The 12,496-nt window shown below is 46.0% G+C and overlaps 1 protein-coding gene across 1 annotated transcript; it reads right to left on the bottom strand.

Annotated features, from left to right (window-relative positions):
* SARS2 (seryl-tRNA synthetase 2, mitochondrial) lies at window positions 1-12,029 on the bottom strand. The gene is made up of 16 exons (XM_034438148.2): window positions 11,682-12,029; window positions 10,597-10,692; window positions 10,225-10,254; window positions 9,469-9,609; window positions 8,626-8,680; window positions 8,437-8,500; window positions 7,222-7,327; window positions 6,703-6,750; window positions 6,286-6,394; window positions 5,769-5,814; window positions 5,501-5,588; window positions 4,450-4,562; window positions 3,669-3,762; window positions 2,278-2,370; window positions 2,026-2,091; window positions 1-742 (listed from the first exon to the last, which is right to left on the bottom strand). Exons 1-16 carry the CDS (start codon window positions 11,934-11,936, stop codon window positions 593-595), a joined length of 1,554 nt encoding a protein of 517 aa, XP_034294039.2. The 5' UTR covers window positions 11,937-12,029; the 3' UTR covers window positions 1-592.
* Window positions 12,030-12,496: the final 467 nt, after the last annotated feature.

Genomic DNA, 12,496 nt, shown 5'->3' with positions numbered 1-12,496 from the left:
TTGAAAAGATCACCCCAATTCTTTATTTATTTACAGATGTTATTTCTAGCCGTCTCCTTCCAGGTTTCCAAAAAGAATTTCAAGGGACAGAAAGAGTAAAGGACGAAACATTAGAAGGGTGCAGGATTCAAGAGGAAGAGACGAGAGTCTGAAATAAGCGTTCTGCTCCCCACGCAGGGACCTCCCCCCAGTCTCTAAAATACGTCTCCATCCTTCAGAGAGGAACAAGAGAGGCCTGGCCGAAAGGTACCGAGGCCCCTCTTGTGTAGGAGAGGAGATGCCTCCATTGGAAAGAGGCCCTGCTAGTTGGGTTGGTACCAGGTGGATCATCTCTGGAAGACCCCAGACAGGAGAACAGGGGTCTCCCTCTACGGCCCGATGCCACCCAGCAAGGCACCACCCCAGAATATAACAGCGCAAGAAAACGTCTTTCTCCATTTGTGACTTCTGCAAGGGGAAGCCGATGCAACGCGCCACATCGGAGCCCTCTCCAGCTGCCAGTCGGAGGTAGAAGTGGCACTTTTGCTGTTCAGGAGGGGCTGCCCCGTTTCGCAGCGGTATTCCGGCCCCTAACGTAGGGTCCTCGCTCCTTCTAAGTTTTCCAGGGCTTCTCCAAGACTGGTTTCTTCCCTTTCTTGGCCTGGTTGGGACCGATGTATTTTAGCGGGGTGTGGCTGGGTTTGTGGATGACCTCGGCGCCCATCAGAGGCTGCAGGACCGCCGGGATCCGAACGCTGCCGTCCTGGGCGAAGGAGAAGGTGGGGACAAAAGCAGAAAAGGATTATTATCACCTGTGCATCATTCCTCACAGTCCTCAACTTACGACCGCAAACGGAGTTTGAATTCCCATTGCCGAGCAAGACCTTTTTTAAGTGAGTCGCGCTCCGATGTACCTTTCGTGGCACACTGTTAAGCAAACCGCTGCGGTTGTTAAGTGAATCACATGGTCGTTAAGCAAATCTGACTTCCCCCCCCCCCCAATGACTCTGCTTGTTGGAAGCCAGCTGGGAGGGTGGAAGCCAGCAAATGGTGATTGTAGGAGACCCCCCCTCCCCCAAAGGATGTCATAAATACAAAATTCGGGGTATCGAGCACCCAAATCTTGATCGTGTGAACCAGGGAGATACTGCTGCGCTGGTCGTTAAGTGTGAGGACAGGTCACAAGTCACTATTCCCAGTGCCGTTGCAACTTCAAACTGTTGCTAAACAAACGGTTGCACGTCAAGGACCATCTCTTCCCATTTTATTTACAGTATGGATGCAAATATTTATTTGATTTACAGAGTGAGGTTGACTTTGGCAGTTTCAGCCTGACTTGTTCCTGCAACTCAGAATTGGACTTCAAGGGCCAAAGAAAATCAGAATTCATTAAGATGGGGATAACAGCTCCCCCCCCCCCCCAAGCTGGTGCCTTCCAAGCACATTGGGACTAGAACTCCCAGCATTCCCCCAATCAGCTGGGCTATTTGCTCTGTACCCTGGGAGTGGGTCATCTACATTGGAGAAGGCTAGGACCAGAGGAAGTGGGTGCTAATGTCCTCCCTATTTCCCCCCCCCCCCAAGCATCTCTCCTCCCTTGCTGGCTAGGAATTCTGGGAGTCATAGTTTATTTATTATTATTTATTATTTATTAGTTCAATTTATATGCCGCCCTTCTCCGAAGACTCAGGGCAGCTTACAATGCACTTATAGCAATAGCCTTCATTCTTTTGTATATACCTGCTTATGAGGGCTTTTGGCCCCCCATAAGCGGTTTCTACAAGGTCAGCTTATTGCCCCCACAATCCGGGTCCTCAATTTACCTACCTCGGAAGGATGGAAGGCTGAGTCAACCTTGAGCCTGGTGAGATTTGAACTCGCACTAATTGCAGGCAGCTGGCAGCTAAGTGCTACATAACAGCACTTTGTCCGCTGCACCACCAAGGCTCTTTTTTTCCAATGCACCAGGAGGGCTCCAGCTTGCGCAAGGCTGCTGTATTCTGGAGCCTATGCAAAGGAAACGCACCCACCCCCCATTTAACAAACCTTGAGTTGGTTGGACTCCAGGATGGCAATGAGCATCCGGGGAATTGCACAAGCCGTTCCGTTAACCTGCAAAGGCACAAGAGGGGTCGTGAATGTTTGGAGGCCGTACACACCAAGCCCCCAGCCCCAAGATTGCCCAGAGGGAGAAAAGGCATCAGGTGGGTGCTTTCTCCCTCTGCAGCCCCCCCATCCACCTTTTTTATTCTCGAGACATCTCCCCTCCGCCCCAGGGTCTCCCCGGACCGAGCTTACGGTATGTGCGAAGCTGAGCTGCTCTTTCTCGTCATAGTACATGATGTTCAGCCGCCGCGTCTGGTAATCGGTGCAATTAGAGACGCTGGAGATCTAGAGAGGGAGGGAAGAATAAAAGAAAAAGAGGATGAGGGCCAGGAAGACGATGGGCAAACCGAAAAGAAACAATTCCACCTCCATCTTGATTTAGGCAGAATTAGAATTCTTTTCTTGGAAAAGGACATATGAGCCATTATAAACATTCTTATTTATGTCTGTTCTTTCTTATCTAATTTTTTTCTAATTTTCTTTTAACATTCTCAATCTTTTACATTGCTCTTTTATGAGGTTACAAAGCACCCCGAGTTGCTCGACGGTGAGATGGGCACCCTATAAATTTAATAAATAAATAAAAGTAATAAGAAGAAACGCACTGACGTAGCCAAGAAGTTGTATTGGTGTGGTCCAGGAACAAGAACAGGGCCTGTCCCATATAATCCAGAAGTGTTTAGGAGGGATTTTATTGCTTGTTTCTAAGGCTGGGATCATAAAAAATGAAGGGCTATTTTTTGGCAGATTGTTGTGGGTGCTCCAACGGTGGAGGTTTTTAAGAAGAGATTGGACAACCATTTGTCTGAAGTGGTTTCTTGCTTGAGCCAGGGGTTGGGCTAGAAAACCTCCCAGGTCCCTTCCAATATTCTCAGTTGGAGCTGCAGGATAGAGAGAGTAATACCTCTCTCCCCCTTGCTTGTAACCAAAATGAAGAAACAAGAATGGACAAATGACATGAAGAAACAAAAATGGAGAAAGAAAAAAGTTTGGTCTGAAATACGTGAGGTGCTGGCTGCCCCAAATAAGAGGAGGTCAAATTATTCTCAAAAGCACCGGAAGGCAGGACAAGAAACAATGGATGGAAACTAATCAAAGAGAGAAACAACCTGGAAAAATGAAGAAGAAACTTCCTAACAGGGAGGACAATTAACCAGTGGAACAGCTTGCCACCAGAAGTTGTGGGTGCTTCATCACTGGAGGTTTTTAAGAAGAGAGTGGACAGCCACTTGTCTGGAATGGGATAGGTTCTCCTGCTTGAACAGGGGGCTGGACTAGAAGACCTTGAAGGTACCTTCCAGCCCATTCATTCATTCTATTAAAAAAAGTGGGCCTTGATTTAATCCAGCAGATGACTCCAGAGATGGTGAATTCCTCACTCGGAACAAGACAAGCGAGTTCCCCGGAGAGAACTCATGAGCTGTGAACAGCTGAGCACCAGCAAACATTCCAGCTTGGACACCACCAAACCACAGGTAGGTCAATCAAACCTTTGCACCGCCACCTTGATTTTGCTTTTCGCCAACCCTTAGCGCAAACCCCACGCCCAAAAACCCAGGTCTTCAGACCACCCCCCACCTCACCTCTCCATACTGGTTCCGGCCGGGCATCCAGGCCTCAATGTCAAATTTCCTGAAGGCAGACAGGCCCAGTTCGTGCGGGGGCATATCTAGAACTCTGCCACAAAGAAGAGAGGCTGGTCAGAGTGAAGCCCAGCAGCCACAAACAGGAAGAGCGAAATCCTGAAGTCTGTTTGGGGGAGGCAAAGCAGAGGGCTGAGCCCCCCTCTCTCCATGCGCCATCCTAACTCATTTGGCTCTTTGGATGGGGAAACGGGGTTTACAGTGAACTCCTCCACGGGATACAGGTAGTCATCGATTTACGACCACAATTGGGCCCACGATTTATGCCGCTAAACAGGACAGCTCTCAAGTGACCATTTTAAGACCTCTCTCGCCCCGCTTGTTAAGTGAAACACTGAAGTTGTTGTGTCAGTAACACGACTGTGAAGTGAATCTGATTCCCCCGTTGATTTGGCTTCCCCGAAGGATCGGTGACCCTGGGACACTGCAACCCGTCGTAAATATGAGTCAGCTGCCAAGCGCCCAGATTTTGATCATGTGACTCTGGGGGTGCTGCAACAGTCGTGTGAAAAACGGTCGTAAGTCACTTTTTTCACTGCCGTTGTAACTTGGAACGGTCACTAAACGAATGGTTGTAATTCGAGGACTGGCTGTGTAATAAAACTCTGTGGCTACTTCACTGTGTAGATATTTCTCCCGTATCGGTGTTTCTCAACCCCAGCCACCCAGAAGAGGCTAGCACAGATCCTGCAACTGCTACCACGTCCACCACGTTCCTTACTTGTAGTGTAATCCCAGCTCCAGGAAAATCTCTTTCTGCAGGGCGAGAAATTCCTCCATCAACGCATTGCTTTCGAGACCCGTCTCGTTGGCGGTCACCCCAAACATTTCCACCTGGGCGAATGCAAGGAGGAGAAGAGAAAAGGGTGATCCCACTTGATGTTTTTCAAACTTGCCAACTTTAAGATGGGTGGACTCCAGCTCCCAGAATTCCCCAGGCAATCTAACTTTTCAAGAACCACTTCATTTTTGGAGAGGAAAAATAATAATAATAATAATCTGAAACAGGCCCAACTTGGCAGCAAAAACGTAATACTCCAGCCAAGGTAAAATTGGCTGTGTCTTATTTTGCACTTGTTTTGTTCTGGGAAACATAATCCTCCACTGATTTGTCACTAATGTTATGTTATTGTTATTATCCCTAACGTTATGTTATTGTGGTCATAAGCTACAACCACAATTGAGCCCAAAATGTCTGTTGCTAAGTGAGAGTTCAGTGAGTTCTGCCCCATTTTAGCCCTTTCTTCCCTTCGTTATTAAGTGAATCACTGCAGCTGCTCATTTAGTGACACAGTTGGAATCCGACTTCCCCATTGACTTGGCTTGTCAGAAGGTCGCAAGAGGGGATCTCGTGATCCCGGGACGCTGCTACCGTCATAAATACGAGTCGGTGGCCAGGCGTCTGAATTTTGATCACGCGACCCTGAGAATGCCACAACAGTCCTAAGTGTGAAAAATGGTCTCTAAGTCCCTTTTTTCAGTGCCGTTCTAACTTCAAGCAGTCACTAAGTGAACTGTTGTAAGTCAAGGACTGTCTGTATTTCTTTGCTCAACACTTGAGCTCCCTCCCTTCCACGATTTTGATTTTTCTCCAGGCACAGCTGAACCCACGCTGGCATCCAGCAGCTGAAATACGCCAGCCTGCATCCAGCAAAGCTGCCTTTGTTTGTGGCACTTGCAGAACCACAGGTGCGCTGTATCCTTTCTCTCTCCGTCTGCAGACCTGGCCCTTGAAGGCGAGCGTGGACAAAACTGAGTCCAACCAGCCTCACCTTGGTGAACTGGTGCACCCGATAGAGGCCCCATGGTTCTTTCCCGGTTTCGGTTTCTGCTCGGTAGCAGGTGCTGGAACATACTATCCTGGCCAAGAGAAAAAGGATGATGAATCATGCCGGGTGGTGCAGATTCTCGGGCCTTCCCACCCAACCGCCCCACAAAAATCTGTTGGAAGTTAAAAAAAACCAAAACCCTGGGAAATCTAGCCAGCTAGAAAGGCAATTCCGAAGGTGTGAATGCACAGCAAGTACAAAAGCAACTCACCTGACGGGCATATCCTTCAAAGCTACAGCGTGGTCGGAAAAATAACCTGGAGAAGCCAAAACCAGAAAGAAAGGGGGAAAAAAATGAGGCTGATAGAAGAGAATATTTGTAGCTCGGGGGCAAATTATATTTAGTGGACTCTTGAGATTGAGTTTTCTTTCAGATGTTTCAGGACCCAACTAGGGAACATCATCAGTGCCACAAGACGAACAATCAAATAGTCCAAGAGTAAACAGCAGCTTAATCAAGGAGCCACCAAGAACATCCCAGCGACACTGACAGGGGAAGCCACTTGTATATAAACAGAGAGCAAACCCTTCTAGCACTGATGTTGTTACCTAACTGGGTCATGAAATGTCTGCAAGAAAACAACCAAGCTCAGAGAGCACCAGGGACCCGCACAGTCCTCCTCCTCCCCCCTCCTCCTCCACTCCACACACCCCTCTCCCTTCAAGCACTGATGCCCCCAAATTCATCCTTCACTGGAGGCTGGAAGACTTCCCTGTTTCAACCATACCTGCAATGCCAACTTCAGATGTTCCCGCCAAGTTCAGATCCTCAAACCGGGAAGGGTCTATGCTATACACCAGGGAGGAGTGGACTTCAGGTAACATGCCACAGCCTTCCTGATAAACAGAAGACACTGATGATATTACCTAGTTGGGTGATAAGACGTCTACAAGAAAACCTCCATGCTCAGAGAGCACCAAGGACCCCGCAGTCCTCCTCCTCCTCCCCTCTTCTCTTCCATCCCACAACTCTCCCTCCCTTCTAGTACTGATGAGGTTACCTAGTTGGGTAATGTAACATCTGCAAGAAAACTAAGACCACAGAGCACCAAGGACCCCATGGAAGCTAAGCAATGCATTCAGCCCCATAGACACCTTCATTAGCCAAAACTGGATGCAATGGAACAAAACAGAGGAATACTCACAAACACGGCTCCTTTAACCAAATCTGGGACGGTCATAGGAATGAAACCCTGAAAATAAAAGAAATGGTTGTTAAGGACTGCAGGAATGCCTCATGCCCCAATGCCTGTAAAAAACCCCATTTTTAGTTTGCTCTTAATGCAAAGGAGGCAGAAAATCAGCATTGTGGAGCGTTTGCCGATCATTCTGAATTTTTTGCGATGAACTTTGGGGTACAATCAAAACAAGAGCGTGGCTGGCTGTGGAATTCTGGGAGATGAAGTCCACCACACCTCTTAAAAGAGGTGTCAAGTTTAAGCAACAATGATTTACGCTCAAGAATTAGATCCCAAAGGTGCTTTTTTATTTTCAAGAGGCAACTGGGCTTCGTCTTCCTTTGAAGGCGTTTCGCTTCTCATCTGAGAAGCGACTTCAAGGAAGTCCAGTTGCCCCTTGAAAAAAAGGCAACTTTGGAATAACCATAACTGGAGGACCGAGAATCTCCATAGACATCAAGAATTAGATGCCCGAGAATTCCATACCTTTTGGATCAGCTTGGAGAAAGTGAACTGCACCAGGGCTCGCTCGAGCAAAGCACCTGCCCCACGGAGGTAGTACGATCGTAAACCAGAAATATGTGATAAGCGTCTACGGAGAAGAGGAGGTAGAAATAAATGGTTTTTTTTTTTTAAAAAAATTATTTTATAGACAAACATACAATACATAATCAATCATTCAGTGTATCATCTGAGTACATCTTTTGTGTCTTCTTCTTACTCCAATATTTATCATATATTGATATTATCATTTCATTTATTGCAACATTTCTCCCACATTTAATACATTTATCTATCCTATATATATCTCTTCTCTAACCAATGATAAAATTGCCCCCATATCTTATATTCAGATTTCTTCTTTTTTAAATTGTCAACGTCAATCTATTCATTCCTGCACAATCCAATATTTTCTTAATTACTTCTCCCTCTTTAGGGAGTTTCTCTGATTTCCATCTTTGTGCAAGTACTATCCTTGTTGCAGTTATGACATGTATAATCAAATATATATTTTCTTTACTAAATTTCTCTGGTAAGATACCCAATAGGAACAGTTCAGGTTTTATGTTCAAGAGATTCCTAAGGGTGCAGCCAAATTAACTTGCAGCCTTCCCTTCTCTTTTGGGTAATATGGGTAATATTTAAATCAAGCCATCTGTTTGTCTCTTCAGGTTCCGAGCATTGGAAATTCTCATACCCTTAGTACCAAATTTAGCCATGTTCTAGTTTAGCCAGTTGTGAACACAGACTGTACAGATTTTTCTGGAAAATGATCTCACTTATGTCACCTTCTGACATAAATCAGAAGGATTCTGGTAGAGCCTTTTATGAAAGCCAATTTTATTAGGTTTGGTTTTAAATTCTTATGAGCTACAACTCACCAAAGCTTCTGCCTTTTAATCAAATACATTAGGCACAAATGCTGCTACCAGATTTCTGATTTTTTTTTTTTAACCACCACAGTCCAAATTGTCTCTCCTACAATGTCCATAACTGACCTAGCATATTGCACTCTCTGCTTATTTCATTAAATGGTCATTAACCGAACACCACCTCTTATTTCAGTCTGATTAAGAAAAAATTCAACTCCGCCTATTCTACAGTATTCTCAAATTTCTATTTAGCAGATTAGCTGGAATATACTGGAGTGGAATGAGTTTTAATCCTACAATTTGGAATATTGCAATTTTTCATACTAACCTTTGCCTTATAATATCCAGGTTTTCTCCAATTTCTAGGTGTCCTTTTACCTTGAAATCAAATTCTGTTTCCGAAACAAAGCAAAGAAGCAAAAGGCGTTATATTTTGAAGTACTAGTGTTGTGTTGGCTGTACAAGTATTATTTTTGGCTGTAAATGGTCACTAAAACCTTTTCAATGGTCTCCTCACCTGGTTTTTCGCCAATGATCTCCACTACCGTGGGTTCGTTCTCATCTCCAAATTGCTACGGGAAGAAAAGAGAAGAGGTGAAGACACAGCATCGAATATTCTTTCTGTCCAACTCAAGGTGAAAAACACCGGGACTAAGCTAAGTGAATCCAAAGCAAAAGGACTCTGTAAGAATTTTATAGTAAAGGTTCAGGAAATTTGGGCCGCCTCACTCATAGGAGCTTATAGAAGGACTGGCAGAACCTGGGGGCGGAGTGAAAAGAGGAATCAGCCTAGAACCCCTACATAGTCAGAAAGGAAACTTAGTCCAACAACCCTCCCCCCTTGAATCCCAGGAAGTTAGTTGAGAAGATTCCTGTGTACAGGTAATCATTGACTTATGATCACAATTAAGCCCAAAATTTCTGTTGCTAAGTGAGACATTTCTTAAATGAGTTTTGCCCCATTTTGTGACCTTCCCTGTCAGAGTTAAGGGAATCATTGCAGTTCTTAAAATTAATAACACAGTTGTTAATTTGCTTGCCCCAAGGTTGCTTGTCCCAAGATTGCAAATGGGAATCACCTGATCCCGGGATATTGCAACCGTCATAAATATAAACCAGTTACCAAACATCCAATCATGTGACCACGGAGATACTGCATTGGTATGAAAGTGTGAAAAACAGTTGTTAAGTCATGTTTTTCAGTGCCACTGTCAATGCAGTCAGGAAACAAATGGTTGTAAGCCGAGGACTACCTGTATTGGCTTTTTAGCAATAAATCAGTTTAATTGAACCTGATCTTCTGTGCCTGACAAGAGTCCTAGGCATACTAAAATTTACTTCTCTATTTCACGCTCCTTACCACATCAGGGTGAATCCTGTTGGGTAGCTTTAGGGCATGCAGATAGTATTTTTCTTGCAACTCAACCTCCTCCTGACGCAAGGCATTAAGGCGAAAACGGATTTCTCTCCCCTCTTTCACCAAGGCGTTGTAAACAGGGAGCTGGTGGAAGAATGAAAGAGGGGAAAAGATGTTGAAGAATTCACAGAAGAAAGCAGAAAGTATCTATGGAGATTATCCATTATCCAGGTCATGGTTGTCCCAAAGGTGCTTTTTCAAGAGGCAACTGGACTTTCTGGGTTTTTTTGGAAGACGTTTCGTTTCCCATCCAAGAAGCTTCTTGGATCAGGAGCGAAATGTCTTCAAAGAAAAGCCAGTTGCCTCTTGAAAAAGCATCTTTGGGTGCTTTCCATTTTTATTGTTGTATTTTCTCCCTTTGTTTCTAACGCTTTTTATCTGTAACCGCCCAGAAATTTTGGGAGATGGGTGGCATATGCATTTAATCAATTATAGTAATCAAATTAGGTCCAGAAGGATTGTTGTCCTTATGGACAGACACGGGGGAACCTGTGGTGTGGGTCAGCAGGTACCTTTTCTAGCAAAAAGGCATAACTTCCATTGGTTTGAGGGCAACCCCAGGATCTGGGCATCACGTGCTTCAGAAGTGAACCAAACGAAGACCAAACAAAGTAAATCAAGCAAATGCTAATTCTATGTTTAATGCCCTGGGTTGAAATGATTAAGATAGCTGTAAAAAGAAAAAAGAAATTTCCTTACCGTCTGTAAAGTATTGTCATCATGGCTTTTCTACAAAGAAGAAAACAGGACAGTTATTCATAAAACAAACCAATGTAATGATTGTGAATAATTAACTATCAACCAAGGACGTAAAGCTATTTTTGTCTATTCTACAACTACGAAAAGCAATCAATTAACATTCCAAAATTTGAGATAAATTATCTGAAGCATTGATTCAATCCTTTCCAGCTTTTTTTTTTTAAATGAAAAGTCCCCAGCAATCATAATTCAGTCAAAAAAACCCAACAAGCTATTGAAGAGAAGTGGCCCGACGTAGAAGCTTATTAATTCGTTAATGTATTTTCCTACAGTAAATTCAGGGGTTATTCCAGAGTGATCACGGACACTCACCGTAAAATTGTACACTTCTGTCCTCACTCTCTTTTTTTCTGCGGTGAGTTTTGCAATCTCCTCTTGAACCTGATTCAGTCTCTCCCAAGCAGTAACCTGATGGTTAGGATCCAGGAAGAAAGAAAATTACAACAGTCCAGCAAGGATTAAACCAGATCAGTCAAAAGGAGACACAATGGTATGAATGTCCTCTTTCACCGCACCACAGTTCTGCTAAATCAGAAGCAACTGGAGGTTAAGTCTGTAGCCTCTAACTAAATTTACATGTAAGAAGTGAATCAACAACCCTATTTCTGAACCTCCAGATTTTTTTTAGAAAAGCACTTTAAAATGCTTCCTTATCACATGGTATGATTCAATTGCTTTTAATTCAAGGCTTGGGGGATTCTGGGAGTTGAAGTCCACATATCTTAAAGCTGCAGAGGTTTTGGTCGCCACGATGTAAAAAAGATGTGGAGACTCTAGAAAGAGTGCAGAGAAGAGCAACCAAGATGATTAGGGAACTGGAGGCTAAAACATATGAAGAACGGTTGCAGGAACTGGGTATGTCTAATCTGATGAAAAGAAGGACATGGGGAGACATGATAGCAGTTTTCAATATCTCAGAGGCTGCCACAAAGAGGGAGTCAATCTATTCTCCAAAGCCCCTGAAGGCAGGACAGGAAGCAACGGGTGGAAACTAATCAAGGAGAGAAGCAACCTAGAACTAAGGAGGAATTTCCTGACAGTGAGAACAATGAATCAGTGGAACGACTTGCCACCAGAAGTTGTGAATGCTCCAACACTGGAAGTTTTTAAGAAGATGTTGGACAACCATCTGCCTGAAGTGGTGTAGGGTTTCCTGCCTGGGCAGGGGGTTGGACTAGAAGACCTCCAAGGTCCCTTCCAACTCTTCTATTCTATATTTGTATCAAGTTGAAGAAGACCGAGCTCTCCGGATAAAGGCGGGCGAGAGAGGGAGGACCCAGGGCGCCTTTGAAGCAACCCCTGGGAGGGAAAGCCAGGCGGTGCCCGAAGCCGAAATCCCAGCGCCCACCTCCGCGGCCCCTTCAGCCAAGCCAAGCGACCTCCCCCCCTCCGCTTACGATCTCGCGCAGGTCCGGCGCCTTGAGAGGCCCTTTGCGCGCCTCCACGTCCCGCTCGGCCTCGCTCAGCCGCTCGCTCAGCCCGGCCACGTCCAGCCGCGGCCACGACACCCACCCTTCCCGCGCGTGCTCGTACAGGCGGCTCCTGGCGCCGCTGGAACCGGCCCTCCGAGGCGGCGGTCGACGGAGCGGCGGCGCCTGCAGCGCCCGCCAAAGCCGACCCCCGCCGCGACTCAGCCGCAGCGGCGCCGCCATGACAGTCGATCACATGACGCGACGCGGCCACGTCGGGGGCCTCTGAGCCAGCCAATCCGAAGCGCCCGGCTGCGCCGCTGTGGTCGCCATGGCAACGGAAGGCGGCCTGCGCGGGAGGCGAGTCCTTTGAAGGATGAGGGAGACGGAGAGTCTGCGCATGCTCTCTGAGCTTGGTGAGGGGTGGTTTGTGGACGTTTCGGGACCCAGCTAGGTAACATCACCAGTTAGTGGTGGGGCAGCAAACAAACCCCATTCTGCCTGGTGGTACTGGTGAGGTCACCTAGTTGGGTCATGAAATGTCTGCAAGCAAACCACCAAGTTCAGCACCAAGAGCTGTTCAATTTTTAAATGATGGAGGGACACTGGGGAGACCCAGAATCAGGTTCCCTCATGGCCACAGAAATTCCCAGCCTGAATTTGAACCAGTCACTCTCTCAACCAAACCTTTACAGGGCTGTTGTGGGAAGATGGATGGATGAATACATAGACAGCCAGACAAGGATGGATGGATGGACGGACGAACAGACGGACAGACACAGATAGATAGATAGATAGATAGA

The sequence above is a fragment of the Pantherophis guttatus genome, chromosome 10, assembly GCF_059756535.1.
Source record: "Pantherophis guttatus breed Tessera chromosome 10, ASM5975653v1, whole genome shotgun sequence".
Classification (NCBI taxonomy): Eukaryota; Metazoa; Chordata; class Lepidosauria; order Squamata; family Colubridae; genus Pantherophis; species Pantherophis guttatus.
The sequence above is the reverse complement of the archived record's forward strand: the minus strand, read 5'-3'. Positions and strand labels throughout refer to the sequence as shown.

Coding starts and splice junctions, on each gene's coding strand:
- SARS2 (XM_034438148.2), bottom strand. CDS start 11,936: ATGGCGGCGCCGCTGCGGCTGAGTCGCGGCGGGGGTCGGCTTTGGCGG. Junction 7,328..8,436: donor CTGGATATTATAAGGCAAAG/GTTAGTATGAAA, acceptor TCTTCTCCGTAG/ACGCTTATCACATATTTCTG. Junction 2,092..2,277: donor AGCTCAGCTTCGCACATACC/GTAAGCTCGGTC, acceptor GTGCCTTTGCAG/GTTAACGGAACGGCTTGTGC.